This window comes from Paroedura picta, chromosome 16 (assembly GCF_049243985.1).
Source record: "Paroedura picta isolate Pp20150507F chromosome 16, Ppicta_v3.0, whole genome shotgun sequence".
NCBI classification, from domain to species: domain Eukaryota; kingdom Metazoa; phylum Chordata; class Lepidosauria; order Squamata; family Gekkonidae; genus Paroedura; species Paroedura picta.
In genome coordinates, this window is record NC_135384.1 from 3,543,601 (window position 1) to 3,558,430 (window position 14,830).

The 14,830-nt window shown below is 52.5% G+C and overlaps 1 protein-coding gene across 3 annotated transcripts in view; it reads left to right on the forward strand.

Moving 5' to 3' along the window:
- The window catches only part of CHD8 (chromodomain helicase DNA binding protein 8), a 34,511-nt gene that overhangs the window by 2,431 nt on the left and 17,250 nt on the right, over positions 1-14,830 (forward strand). For 2 of the 3 annotated variants that reach the window (XM_077315292.1, XM_077315294.1), the window contains exons 2-13: positions 7,579-8,478; positions 8,907-9,296; positions 9,914-10,290; positions 10,411-10,525; positions 11,060-11,254; positions 11,726-11,794; positions 12,033-12,088; positions 12,251-12,368; positions 12,532-12,615; positions 12,739-12,876; positions 14,038-14,159; positions 14,497-14,740. In XM_077315292.1, coding sequence (XP_077171407.1) covers positions 7,726-8,478; positions 8,907-9,296; positions 9,914-10,290; positions 10,411-10,525; positions 11,060-11,254; positions 11,726-11,794; positions 12,033-12,088; positions 12,251-12,368; positions 12,532-12,615; positions 12,739-12,876; positions 14,038-14,159; positions 14,497-14,740 — 2,661 coding nt within the window. In that variant the 5' untranslated portion in view covers positions 7,579-7,725. Of the gene's footprint in view, positions 1-7,551; positions 8,479-8,906; positions 9,297-9,913; positions 10,291-10,410; positions 10,526-11,059; positions 11,255-11,725; positions 11,795-12,032; positions 12,089-12,250; positions 12,369-12,531; positions 12,616-12,738; positions 12,877-14,037; positions 14,160-14,496; positions 14,741-14,830 lie in introns of all 3 variants that reach the window. The other variant, XM_077315293.1, reaches the window with a different exon arrangement.

Here is a 14,830-nt window from a genome sequence, read left to right on the forward strand (position 1 = left end):
ACAGAAAATTAGCAAGTGGGTCTCCAAATTCTTTTGGTAGCGAATACAATGTGGCTTTTTTGTTAGTATTATTATAAGGATTTTGATGCCTAGTGATGGAACTAGCCCTAACGAAAGCCTGGCATGCTAAGGTTTAAGGCAGGGGTAGTCAAACTGCGGCCCTCCAGATGTCCATGGACTACAATTCCCAGGAGCCCCTGCCAGCGAACCCTGGTTTAAGGTCACTGCAGACTTAAAGGGGTCTGTTTGTATGTTTCAGCCAGCTGTGTTTCAATACATACAACATTATTATTATGGATGATTTTATAGCAGTTACCCCCAGGAAGCATACAATAATATCAGATAAATAGCCAAGAGGGTAGAACAGTTATGCAGACAAATTGGGGATCCCCCCTAAATACCAATACCCCAAGTTTTCAATCCCCTCAGTCACTTAAGGGAAAGAGTACAGAGAGCAAAAGGGAAATTGATGATTTGCTTTAGTGTTGATCTTAAATGAGCTCAGGTACAATACTGTAGAATACTTTGTGCAGAGCATGTAGGGGTGGAAAGTAGATTACATTGAGCTGCCTGAAGATGCATTTTGAGCATGGAGGACCAGTGTTCTAGCCCTGTGCGGCAGGAGGGGGCAAGGGTTCTTAGCAGATGTTGAGCCTTCTAACAGTTCCAAAAAACCTTTTTCGCCAAGCTGGCTTGAAGGCTGACCGGACATTGTTTTTATCATTATTAAATTTATATGGTGCCCTTCCAAGATGGCATTGTAGCTAACCTTTAAAATGTCTACTGAGAAGTTGCTGTCAGATCCAGACACCTATAGATTTAATTTTTGTTTGCTTACCCTTCCCCTTTTCTTCTTTGCAGTGGGGTCCCACAGTGGCTCATATCATTCCACTCTTCTTCACTGTATCATGACAACAACCCAGTGAGGTAGAATAGGCGGACAGTGTGTGATTGGCCCAAGGTCACCCAGCAAGCTTATCTGGCAGCAGAGGAATTAGAACCTGGGTCTTCCAGGTCTTTGTACAAAGCTCTAACCACTACACAAACTTGGTTGGGCTCCTACCGTTTTGGAGTATGTTGTACCCTGGGTTGGATCGAACCAGGTATCATTCTACCCCCCCTCCTCCCGTGCTGGTGGAGGAGAAGGGGTCTTCCTTGGGAAGTTGGAGATCATGAGATCTGCAGGGACAAAAGCTGTGTGTGATATTGGCTGCAAGAAGGAGGGAAATTGTACTGATCCCCTATCCCTAAATGTTGAGTGGATCCAGTGTCTTGAATGAACAAACTGGTTAGCATTGTCTGCCCTTAGCAGAGGAAGTCAAACATAACATCCCTTAGCAGAAAATCAATTGTGAGTGATCTAGTTCTGTGTTAGAAAAGGTTTCGGGAGAAGTTGTAGCTCCATGGTGGAACATCTGCCTGGTATTCAGGAGGTCCTGATCAGAATGACATAGACCAACAGCGTGGCTTAGTTTAAGGTCAGTGTGCAACAGTCGTGACGGGTCCTGCCCTACATTTGAGTGTACCAGTCTGGATGCAAGGAAGCAGTCGCCTCCATTCATGACCCAGCATCTTTTGTTTTTGGGGAAAGAAAGCTGTTGGTGTTTTTTGTCCTTCACAAACATATGTGGCTTCATAAGATGTTTTTGTTGTGTAGCTCGATTCGAGTCTAGCAATACCTTGGGGACCAACAAGATTTTTGGAGTATTATCTTTTGGGGGACAAAGGTCCATTCCTCCCAGACTGTGAAAATCTGTTATTCTCTCTCGAGGGGACGAGAACACTCTGATATGCTCGGGTTCCTCTTCCCATAATCCCTGGAGGCAGGAAATTGATTGCACTTCCCATCTCTGGGAAGTAGAGGAAAATTCTTTTTCATGCCTCCAGCTGAGAGAGCAGTGGGCTTAGAGAACTCTTGAGATTTTCTTTTGATGCAATGTGGCTCTCCAGATGTCCATGGACTACAATTACCATGAGTCCCTGCCAGCACATGTCCACGAACATCTGGAGGGCCACAGTTTGGCTCTTTTGGTTGCACTGTGTTTTTCTCTTTCCATGTGTGTGCCTTTCTGTTTCTTTCAAAAACAAACTTGTTTTGTTCTACCCAAGGCTCTTTGCCTTTTGCTGGCTGCTTCAGTCATGGTGACGTCTGCCACTGGGGTCTCCATCATGGGGCCTCCTCTGAGTGAGCATTCGGGGAGGTAATCCTCACAGAGCAGAGTAAGAAATTCTAGCAAACCCAGGAGGGGGTCATTGGCTGCTGTCCTTGGCCTCAAGTTCCCGAACAGGTTTATGAAGTACAGGAAGTTCAAAATGGAGACCTCGAGGACCATCGTGGAAGCTCTAAAGCCAGAGGACTTTGTGGCCTACATTGATTTGACCAAGGCATATTTTCATGTGCCCATAACTCCCTTGAACAGACAGTATTTGAGATTCACCTTTGGTCCCAAACATTTCCAGTTCAGAACTATGCCGCTTGGCTTGGCATCAGTGCCATGGATATTAAGAAAACTGATTACCTTGCTTGTTTTGAGGCTGCATCTCAAAGGAATTCATATTCATCCCTATCTCGACAACCTCCTCACAGAAAAAAAAGCAGACAGGGACATTTGGAGCGCTATCCAGTGCCGCTCCAGTCATGACTTCCTAATCTAACACCTGCCCAAGTCATCATGCATTTGAGGACAGTGATCTATTCAGTCCAGAAAAAAGTGTTTCACCTACTGATCCAGCAGGGTTTGTCTGATGTTCGAATGAAGGCCTCAGCCTCTGTGTCCTGTTGTGGGGCCTCCAGAGGAACTGGTTGGCCACTGAGGCAGGATGCCGGACCAGATGGACCAGAGGTCTATTCCAGCAAGGTTCTTCTGATTCTCTTAACCCACTTCTCAGGCCTACCCTGCTTCCACTTTCATACACTCAGGGTGGAATAAAAGATTTTGCACAGTCCCTTAGTCTTAGAGCGGTGTGCTTTCTGCTTGCATGTCCCTGAGGTGATACCCGTATACACTAGTTCAATACAGAAGTACTGTATATCTTCTGTCTTCCATATCATCAAAGGTAGCAACTACGTTTGGACGTGAACTTTTTGGGTACTGTTCAGCAGGGGTAGTCAACCTGTGGTCCTCCAGATGACCTTGGACTACAATTCCCATGGGCCCCTGCCAGAATATGCTTGCAGGGGCTCATGGGAATTGTAGTCAATGAACATCTGGAGGACCACAGGTTGACTACCCCTGCTGTTCAGAATGGCTTTTCTTCATGGTAGTTTTTGTCCCTGGCGTAGTCAAATCCAACTGGTTAGACCAGGTAGCCTTAGTTAGATGGGCCCTGCTTTGCGTAGCCAATTCCTTGACTCGACAGTTGTTTGGGGTGTGCTGCAGTGGGTCGGGGTGTCAGACCAAGATCTAGGAGAACCAGTTTCAAATTTCCACTCAGCCACGGAAGCCTGCCGGGTGGCCCCACGCCACACCCACTCAGCGTTGTCGGCAGAGTTTGAACGCGCAGATACAGCTGAACACCAGGCTGCTTAAACAATAAAACAGTTTTCCTTATGAGGAGGAACAACTATATGTACAGGAGGACGACAGAAGAGATTTGACGATCTAGCTAATGGCAGTCATTCTTCTGGTCAAATGCTGTTACGGAGGCAAGCAGGGAGGGTGTGGCCTTTACAAGCAGGAAGTCTATGGAGCCGATAAGGACACCGGAAGTTCCTATCCAGTCTTCCTTAAATAGGCATCTCTGACGCCTTCTGCAGGATACCCTTTATATTCAGCAGAATCCAGAGTCATTTAAATAAGGAAAGGATCAAATCTGCCACAAAAACATATATAATGCTTTTTTTATAATAACAATAATAATAATAATAATTATCATTATTATTTAGATATATTTCTAAATATATATATTTAGATATATATTATAATATATATTATTTAGATATAGTTACAATACTTAAAACCCCAATAAAAACCCTATACACATTAAAACACAATACACAAAAATTAAAGCAATTCATCCGTGAGCTATATATAAGTCAAAAAACAGACAGGTATTCAGAAAACAAATTGGTTTTGTTTTTCAGGGATGGCTAAAGGAAGCTGCTTAGTTTAAATGTGTTTGGTCTATCTGATGGTGTATTTGATTGTTGGACTGGGTGGGTTTTCTGTTTGTTTGCATAGTGTTTGGCCTAGAGAATAAGTTTTGTATATACATTGTGTGTGTGTATGTATATATATACACACACACAAAAACACATATTTACTGGTCAGATTTTTGTTTATGCACATACTAAAACATACCCCTCTCTATTAATGCCAAAGTGGTTAGATTTTGTGTGGCTAAAGGGTTGAGATTTGTAAAAGGAAGCACATCAGGTCTGGCTTCACCTGGTTCAAGGTTATCAGTCTAGATATGCTGAACGATTGGTCCTTTGCTGTTGACAACAAGTTTTAACCTAATAACATGTAAATGGATGAGGCTGTATAAATTCAGGACCTTCTAGTTGCAACATTTACCGCTTTAAGGGTGGTCTGTGCCATTGTTTTTTTGCACTGCCCTGAGATGGCTGGTTTGAGAGGGGCGGTATATGCCTCTCAGAGTGCCTGTTTTTGGAAGAAAAAGGGAAGGTAATTGTGTAAGCTGTTTTGAGACACACAAGGTCTGCTGGGTGACTTTGGGCTAGTCACAGTTCCCTCAGAGCTCTCTCAGCCCTACCTACCACGCTGGGTGCCTGTTGTGGGGAGAGCAAGGGAAAGGTGTTTGAGACGCCTTCGTGTAGCAGAAAGCAGGGTATAAAAACCAACTCTTCTTTTAAAAATGCTTCCTTTCCTCCTTCTCATTGCTTGTGTTTATGTGCATATGACTATGCTTGACCTTGACCTCCCTGGCCAAGGCTAGCCTTATCTTTTCAGGCATGGATGCTGGCAGGGGCTCATGGTAGTTGTAGTCCATGGACATCTTGGAGAGCCACAAATTGGCCACCTCTGCCTTACAGGCATGGCATAAGCCAGCTGCAACTAACCGACACTTCTGCAGCCGTGTACATCCCTTGATAGGTTTGGGCTCGCTCCTTGATCAGGCAAGTGTTAATGTTTGGACAGAGGGCAAAACCTGAGCAGGAGGGCAGCTCTGCTTTTCCGTGGGATTGGAGGGGACGGCCTCCTTCCCTTCTGCATTTAAAGCTAACCCACTGAAAGTTGGTTCTCTTTCTCTCCCCCCCCCCCCTCCAATTGTATGCAACCCGGAGAAGATTTCTTTCAGCGGAGGGATGCAGATGCGTTCGGGTGGGGGCGGGGGAGCCCCTCGGCTCTGCAATGGAGCAGAGGAAGGAGGCTGGCTGTGTCTGGGGGGGGGGTAGAGTGGTCGGCCCCCCTCGCTCTGCCTCTCGCCTTCTCTCCGGAGCAGGGCCTGGAAGGAGGAGGAAAGGAAGGGGACATCGGAGGAGGTGGAGGCGGAGCTGTCGCGGCAGCTGTGGGTCCCGGTAGGGGCTGGGATCGGATGGGGGGAGTCTTGGGGAGCGGGGGGGGGATTCCATCGGAAGGAAGGGAGCCAGGAGGAGGGCAGAGATGCGGATCAGGAGTGGCAGGAGGAAGGGGGAGAAGATGTGGGAATCAGAGGACAGGGTGCGTAGGGGGGGGTACAGATGCCAAGGTGGGGGGGGGAGTCTGGGGTGTGGAACGTGCCAAGGGGTGAAGGAGAAGGCGGAGGGTGCCAGAACGGAGAAGCAGCCAGCAGCAGCTTGAGGTGCCGGGGCTTGGGTCCGGGGACCAAGATGGAAGGGGCGAACGGGGCCGGTTGAGCTGGGAGGGTGGTGGGAGGCGCTGACTTTGGGGAGGTGGCTTCAGGAGGTGGGAAGAGTCCGAGGCAGGCAGGCAGGCAGGTGGGGTACAGAGGCGCTTGTGCAGGCCGGATTAGGTTTCCGGATGCGGAGGAGAAGCGGCTGGAGGGGGCTCCTGGAAAGGGAGGGAATCCAGAGCCGTGGAGGAGGAGCTGAAGGCCCGGAGGCATGACTGGGGAGTGGGGGGAGCATTGAGGGGGGCCAATCCGAACGAGGCGGGGAGGGGGGCAGAGTGGGGTGCACTGCTTGTAAGGTGGGGTCTTGCCCAGCTGTGCCTGGGGTGGCAGAGGGCTAGGGGAGGGGAAAGTCATGAGCCAAGGCTTTGTGGGGGCTGGAGAGAGCTATTGAGGCAGGGGTGGGCTATAGCCAGACCCACTGATGGAAAAGGGGAACAGGCTGAGCAGTATCAGTTTGTTCATGTGGGTTCTGGTCTTTCATTGCACACAATTGATGGGAGCTGATTGCAATTTTTATTTATTTATTTATTTTGCCAACTAAGAGTGACTTTGTGTTTTGAAAGCTTTTGATTTTTCCTGGGGCTTTCTTGTGCTGATTTGTCTTTCCTGTGCTGATTTGTTTATAATGGTAGAACAACCTGCCACGAGCACAGTTACATCCAGGGAGACAGAGCTGCCCCAGAATGTCACACTTGGTTTGCATGAAGAACAGCACTGGGAGAGTAAGGAGGGATGCCTCTCTTTTGGGGGACACTTGTTCCTTTTTAAGAATCGGAGTACCCCTCTCCCCTCAGAAATTGTCTTTTGCTTGTATGCCTTGTTGCACGGAGGCATTCCAGACGAGCCCTGGTTAGGTCAGCTTCTCCTAATCTGAGCGTTTGGAGCACAGAACCGATGGGAACAAACAGGGTGCCCAACCCAAAATTCCCGGCACCCAATCAGGCCAGCAGGTGATGTGGAAGACCTCTGCTGGGGACCCTGGAAAACAACTAACCAGCCTCATCAGGCCATACTCACCAATTCATAGAATCATAGAGTTGGAAGGGGCCATACAGGCCATCTAGTCCAACCCCCTGCTCAACGCAGGATCAGCCCTAAGCATCCTAAAGCATCCAAGAAAAGTGTGTCTCCAACCTTTGCTTGAAGACTGCCAGTGATTCGGGATAAGGCAGCTTTCCATGCATGCGGCTTGCGGGTCACGCAGGTATCCGACCTGCTCTGTTTCTTCTGTCGCCTGAATCGGGTTTCCAGAGATAGTCACGTGTCATAAGCAGCAGCCTTATCCTGAACTAGACCCTTGTTCCAACCAGGAGAATATTGTCTATTCAGGCTGGCAGAGGCTGTTCAGGGTCTCTGGCGGGGGTTTTTCACATCACCTGCTGCCAGATCTTGGGACTGGGGATCGAGCCTGGGACCTTCTGCATGCCAGGCGGAGGCCCTCTGTGACGGCTGGTGTCTCAGGATTTGACAGTTGCTCTTCCAAACAAACACATTGAGGATGCCAGGTGCCTGCTGATGTCTGTATTAACCCCCCTCTGCTTGGAAGCTGACTCCCGAATGCAGCTTGGGAAGAGAAATGTGGAGCCAAGAAGATGGGGAAGAAAAGATGTTGCCAGACAGTCTTGATCATAAAATTGACCCACTGGATGGAAATAAAGGCACCTAGGATGCTGGGAAGAGATGGGGGGAGGCAATGATGGGGTGGGTAGGCTGCATTGCATGCTGGGATACTGAAGGGGTGTCGTTTCTCACCAGGGCCTCGCAGCCGGTTTCTTCTCGCAGCCGGTTCTAGACTGCACGCTGCGCTCTGAGGCTCGGCCCCACCTGATCGTGTCGTTCTGGGAGGCGAAACGCAGCTGAAGTAGGGGAGGGGACCTCTTGACCACCCCCCTCCCCAGTTTGATAGCCGGTCCCCCTTCGTCTCTCGAGATGGCGGACCCCATCATGGATCTCTTTGACGACCCCAATCTTTTTGGCCTGGACTCGTTGACTGATGAGAGCTTCAGCCAAGGGGCCCCCGACCCCATCGAAGAGGCCCTGGGACTCCCGGGCGGGGCTTTAGACTCTTTGGCAAGCGGGTCCAAAGAACAGCAGGCCCCGTTGCAAGTGGAGGCCCCCCAGCCTCAGGCCCTGGCCCTCCCGGACGCACAATCCGAGGCCGCTCCCGAGTTGCCTCAGCAGGACCAACCGGGGCTCTTGCAGGCCCCTCAAGACCAGGAGGTCCTCAGCCAAGGCAACCCCTTCATGGGCGTCTCGTCCGCCACGGCGACCACGTCGACCATCGTCCCCTCTTCCTCCGCCGGGGGCCAGCAGGTGGCGGCCCCTCCTCCGACCCCCAAGATCGTGATCTTGAAAGCTCCGGCGGGCGGCTCTATGACGGGTGCCCACGTCGCCCAGATTCAAGCCCAGCCCATCGGGGCGGCCAACGGGGGCAAAGTGACATTCGCCAAGGTGTTGACGGGCACCCCGTTGCGGCCGGGGGTCTCCATCGTCTCAGGCAACGCGGTGCTGGCCACCAAAGTCTCCCCCGGGGCAGGGGCCCCGGCGACGCTGCATCGCCTCGTCCAGCCCGGCCGGCCCGTCAAGCAGCTGGTGCTGCAGCCCGTCAAGAGCCAGCCTGGAGGGACCACAGGGGCCACGCCGCTAAAGCCAGCCGTGACGCTGACGTCGACCCCCGCACAGGTGAGCACTGAGTGCAGGTCAAGGGGAACAGGTGGGTGTGGTTGGGGGAGGAATTTTTGGATCTCTGCTCGGAGGCGCGGGGAAAATCCCTCCCCTTCTGGCTGCACAAAGAGGACTGGGGGAATCAGAGTCAGTTCTCCAGAACAGAACCTGTCACTACACTGCTCTTTCTCCCTGTGCGCTCCTACCACACACGTCTTAATTTTGGCCATCGGAGCAGGAGGAGGGAATACAAGTTGAGGGTCAGGAAACAAAGTTTTTAGTAGCCAGGAGAATATGCACCACCTGGACAGAAGCGTTCTCATGCACACATAGTATACATCAACAATACGAGGGGTTAGTCCTGGTTAGTCCTCGTTTCCCTATGCCGGTCAGGTTGGAAATTTGCTCCCCAGTGCTGACCTTGCCTTTCTTCTTCTCTCCTCCAGGGGGAGTCCAAGCGCATCACTCTGGTCCTCCAGCAGCCCCCTGCAGGGGGAGGCGCCCCGGGCCAGCGCCACGTCGTCCTGGGCAGCCTGCCGGGCAAAATCGTGCTCCAGGGGAACCAGCTGGCAGCTCTGAGCCAGGCCAAGGGGACCCCGGGGCAACCGGCCAAGGTGGTCACCATCCAGCTCCAGGTCCAGCAGCCTGGCCAGCAACCACAACCGGCGCCGGGGGGCCAGCCCGGCACCCAGAAAATCCAGCTCCTGCAGCAGCCTCCGGCCAGCGCCTCTGGCCCACAGGCCCCCCTGAGCGTCTCCTCTGTGCAGCAAGCCCAGGTGGTGGGGGGCTCGGGGCAGAGAGTGACGGTGCCCCTGAAGGTGGTGTTGCAGCCACAGGTAAGGGTGGCAGCAGTGTTGCTTTAAGGACGTCTCGGGATGCGGCGTCACCAGGGGTTGAGCTCGATTTGCTATTATTGCTACAAGGAGGCAGCTTTTAAAGAAGCGACTGTAGGCCAAATCAGAATAGAGAGTCGGCTTCCTTGTTGGGGGGGGCAGTAGGGAAAGGAAAATGGCTAAAGGTGCCATATGAAACTGTGTGTCTCCCCCCCCCCCCCTTCCTTGGCTGTTTCAAAATGTGGAGGAATCACCTCCTGCCTGGATCGTTTCTAGACCAGCCATTCTCCACCTTTGTGTGGCCACGGGCCCTTAGGAGCTCTTCCCGGGTTCCAGGGGCCCCCTGTTGCACAATGAGCTGGGCTAAAAAAGGCCTAAGCTAAGAGTGAACTAGCTATACTTGAGGTACCTCACCTGATAGATGCACAAGAGAGATTTTTTAGCAATTAATGATGTCGTATGTGACAAAAAGTGTATTTCATCAGTGGCTACACCCCACGCAAAACCTCGTTGCCTTTCTGACGGGTGTATCTGTACATTCATTCATTCATTCATTCAATTTACGTACCGCCCCTCACCATGATGTGTGTGTGTGTCCCTTTCCCGGCCGTCTCCTGCAGGCCAGCTCCTCGCAGGGCAGTTCGTCGGGCCTCTCGGTGGTCAAGGTGCTGAGCAGCAGCGAGGTGGCGGCCCTGCCTTCCTCCAGCGGGACGACGCGGAGCAGCTCGGATGAGTCCCGCAAGCTGGAGCACCAGAAGAAGCAGGAGAAGGCCAACCGGATCGTGGCCGAGGCCATTGCCCGGGCCCGCGCGCGTGGCGAGCAGAACATCCCCCGCGTGCTCAACGAGGACGAGCTGCCCAGCGTGCGCCCGGAGGAGACCGGGGAGCGCAAGCGGCGCCGGAAGGGGGGAGGCGAGCGGGTCCCCAAGGAAGAGCGACCCCGCAAAGGCAGAGGCCAGGGAGGGTCCGGCAAGAGCAAAGGCCGGGGGAAGCCCAGGTAAGGGGGAGGGAGCGATGCAAGGGACATCCGGGCAAACCCTCCTCATATTCTTTGTAGTGGAGCTCTGGATATATATTTTTAAAGCATTCCTCTCTCCCCTCCCTTCCTGCCTTCCAGCACCATCACGCCGGTGGTGGGGAAGAAACGGAAACGCAATGCCTCTTCTGACAATTCGGATGCCGAGGTGATGCCGGCCCAGTCGCCGCGTGAGGAGGAGGAGAGCAGCGTCCAGGTGAGGCCAAAATTGTTGGGCAGGTTCGTGTAGGTAAGGGGGGAAGCCTCCGGAATCATGCTTGGCACAAGACTCAAACCACTGCAGGAGGGCTCAGCTTGTTCCCAGTGTATCTTTGCACCATGTTCACCTTACGTGGTTTGCCAGTACCTCCGTGGCTTTATTGTGCACTTGGGCCCAAAAGGTTTGCATGCCCACGTTCTGTGGCAGAACCGAATTCAGAATCGTGGACGGTGTAAGGTTCTTCTCATCCGATTGAGCCAGTTTCTGCTTTGTGTAGAGAAAATATTACATAAGGGCTAGAAAGGTAGAGCCCTCCTGAGTTGGGAGGAAAGGTTCACCCACAAGGGAAAATGTCTCTCTAAGAGTCAAAATTGTGTCTTTTGGCTTGCGCTACTGATCCTTTCTGGTAGATGTCATGTCCGTCCGTCCCCCCTTGTCCCCTGCATGAACTGGGGAGGAAGGAAAGAATTACAGATCATTTAGACCCTTAGCATTTCATACGACCTGGGCTTTGTTCCCTTCCCTCTCCAGAAACGGCGCTCGAACCGGCAGGTGAAACGGAAAAAGTACACGGAGGACCTGGACATCAAGATCACAGACGACGAGGAAGACGAGGAGCTGGACGTGACGGGGCCCATCAAGTTGGAGCAACCCCCTGCCCCTGAACCGCCTGCACCAGAGCCCATCCCGGAAGGGGAAACGCTGCCTTCCATGCAGTTCTTTGTGGTGAGGCCTCTGAGTTCTGAGGCCATGCTCTTTCCCAAATCACCTCCTTCAGAGAGGAGGCTGAGTGGTTGTCAAATTTGGTTTTGGAAATGCGTAGGGATTTGGAGATGGAGCATGGGGTGGGGTGGGGGGCTCAGCTGAGTATGCTGTGGAGCTATACATACAATGCCCTCCACTGGTTTAATCCAGCAGGGCTCTCCTGATGTTCTTAGGAAGGCCTCGGCCTCTCTGCCCTGTTGTTGGCCCTCCAGGGGAACTGGCTGGCCCCTGGGTGAGACGGGAGGCTGGACTGGATGGGCCCTCCCTGGCCTGACCCAGCAGGCTTCTTCTGATGTCGTTGTGAAGGCCTCAGCCTCTCTGCCCTGTAGTTGGCCGTGCAGTTGGGGATCTCTTGCAGTTCATGGGGAGAGATGTTTTTCCTCTCTTCCTCCATGCGTGCTCCTGAATTGTTTCTTCTTCCCCCTCCCCCAGGAAAACCCCAGTGAGGAAGATGCCGCTATCGTAGACAAAGTGTTATCCATGCGGGTGGTGAAGAAAGAGGTAAGACAATGCCATTTCTTGAGGGGTTAAAAAATAAACATGATGTGCCTTTGGGGAACCGTGTCTTAGTTGGAGGGCGAGACTAAGGCACCTAGAATGACCAGAACGTCCTAAGAGAACTTCAGGGGCCAGTTCATGAAGTGCTTCCATTTGGTGCTGAGTCCTCTTTTTCTCTTTCCCTGCTACTCTGATCCTTTATCTTATTTTTCTCTCCCCCCCCCCTCCCCCCCATCTACAGCTCCCCAATGGGCAGTTCACAGAGGCTGAAGAATTCTTTGTGAAATACAAGAACTAGTGAGTGTGTCTTGACTCTGCCTATTAACCTTCAAGCGAGATTCCCACTGGAGGCCGGAAAACTCCGTTCTCGGCCTCTGGAGGGCTGGGTTGTGCCCCCCGGAGATGGGCTGCTCCATGTTATTCCCCCGTGACAAACCCATCTCTTTTTCCTTCCCCAAGCTCCTACCTGCACTGCGAGTGGGCCACCATAGCTCAGCTGGAGAAGGACAAGCGGATTCACCAGAAGCTGAAGCGCTTTAAGACCAAAATGGCCCAGATGAGGCACTTCTTCCACGAGGTATCAGAGAGCTTGTGCGTTTAATTCACTGTGCCTCCCCACGTCCCCAGTGGGAACCCAAAGCCAGCCTTGATCTGCAGGTCCCACCGTGGTGTGTATGTGTGTGTGTGTGTGAGAGACACATCTCCCACTGGCTCACGCCTTCTGTGTCCCATCCTTGCAGGATGAAGAGCCTTTTAACCCGGACTACGTGGAGGTGGACCGTATCCTGGACGAGTCGCACAGCATCGACAAGGATAACGGAGAGGTGCGTTATATGGGGGGAGAAGCAGGGGGAGGAAGAGCGTTAACCGGGCATGGGATGCCCCTCAGGGTGCCAGTCCAGGGCACCAGGTCAACGTCTGCCCGTCTCTTCTCCACCTCTGCACAGCCGGTCATTTATTACCTGGTGAAGTGGTGTTCTCTGCCCTACGAGGACAGCACGTGGGAGCTCAAGGAAGACGTGGATGAGGGGAAGGTCCGGGAGTTCAAACGCATCCAGTCCAGGCACCCCGAGCTCAAGCGGGTGGTGAGTGCCCTGCCCCCTCCCCCCGAAATCTTGATGCCCAGAAGCCCCTACTGTACCCGTTCCCCTCGATCTTTTGTGGGATTCTGATCCCCCTGTTTGTAACGTGGAGCCGCCACCACATACACACACACTCATCGGCTTGGCTTGTGATAACAACTTTATTCTTGCAGCCCAACTTTCCTTCGTAGGCTCAGGGTGAGAAACAAGAAGATCAAAACATTCGGTTCATAGATTTAAATTAAGTTTTCGAATTAATTGCGTAAAAGCCATCCCTTCATTGAATTAAAATCCTTCCGAGGGGAGGGGCTTGGGTGGATTTCTTCAAGGCGGTTTTCTGTTGGTTTTTCAGATAGGGAGGCGAGTCCTTTGTTGGTGTCCATTTGTTTATTTTGTTAGATTTCTGAACCATGGGCCTGGCAGAACAGTTCTGTCTTACAGGCCCTCTGGAATTGGGTAAGACCTTGGAGGGCCCTGATCTTACCAAGCAGAGCATACCACCAGGGCAAGGTTAATAAAGCCCTGGACCTGGTTGAGGCCGTATTTATTTCCTTGGGGCCAGGGAACTGGCTAAGTTTTAATTATGTGATTCATGTGAACTTAGGGGGGGAGGGAGAGCGTAGCAGAAAAGGCAGTTCCATACTTGCAGGGGTCCCAGACTGTTTAGGGCAGGGGTAGTCAAACTGCGGCCCTCCAGATGTCCATGGACTGCAATTCCCAGGAGCCCCTGCCAGCGAACGCTGGCAGGGGGCTCCTGGGAATTGTAGTCCATGGACTGCAGTTTGACTACCCCTGGTTTAGGGCTTTGAACGTCAAGGTCAGAAACTTGAACCTGATTCAGTCTCCAATCTAGAGCCTATGCAGCTGGGAGAGAACTGGTGTAACATGTTCTCCTTGGGGTCCTGGTGAAGACCCAAGCTGCTGTGTTCTGGACCAGGAGGACTTTACAGAGAAGCTTCAAGGGCAGCCCTGAGTAGATAGTCTGGAGGTGGCCGAGCTCTCTCAGCCTCCCCCACCTACCTCACAGGGTGTCTGTCGTGGGGAGAGGAAGGGAAGGTGATTGTAAGGCACTTAGAGACTCCTTGGAGTAGCAAAAGGCCAGACACAAAAGGCCAACACTGCTGCTTTGATTTTATGCACAAGAGTATCTTCCCTACTTTTCAGGCTCGCCCCCAGGCAGGGTCCTGGAAGAAGCTGGAGCTTTCCCATGAATACAAAAATGGCAACCAGCTGAGAGAATACCAGCTGGAGGGCGTGAACTGGCTGCTTTTCAACTGGTACAACAGGTGAGCTGAGGGGCGGAAAGGGAAGCCTGGCTGGGTGCGGGGGCACCATTGTCACCATGTGTAGGGATTTCTGACCCTGTGGCTAAACCCACAGCAAGGTGACTTGCCAACCTGTATGCTGGTAGTGTCAGGGTGCTTTGAACTTCAGCCATGGTTTCTGGGGGTTAATTAGAGAAATGCAGGGTGTCCTCCAGGCCTTTCCTCCCTGCCAGCAAGAGCCTTCCCAATTGTGACAAGTGTGACAAGAGCCTTCCCAAAGGTGACAAGTTAAGGCACTGAGTCAAAGGATGGCCCTGGCTGAGGGTGCTTTTATTACCTCCCCCTCTCCCCCCCCCAGGCAAAACTGCATCCTGGCCGACGAGATGGGTCTGGGCAAAACGATCCAGTCCATCGCCTTCCTGCAGGAGGTGTACAACGTGGGCATCCGGGGGCCCTTCCTGGTCATCGCCCCGCTTTCCACCATCACCAACTGGGAGCGGGAGTTCAACACGTGGACCGAGATGAACACCATCGTCTACCACGGCAGCCTGGCCTCCCGCCAGATGATCCAGCAGTACGAGATGTACTGCAAGGACTCCCGGGTACGGGCGGGGAAGGGAGAAGGCAGGCTGCGTTTGGGAAGGGGGACGTTATTCAGGATTTCACGGGGAGGAATGCAAAGTAGATTTGAT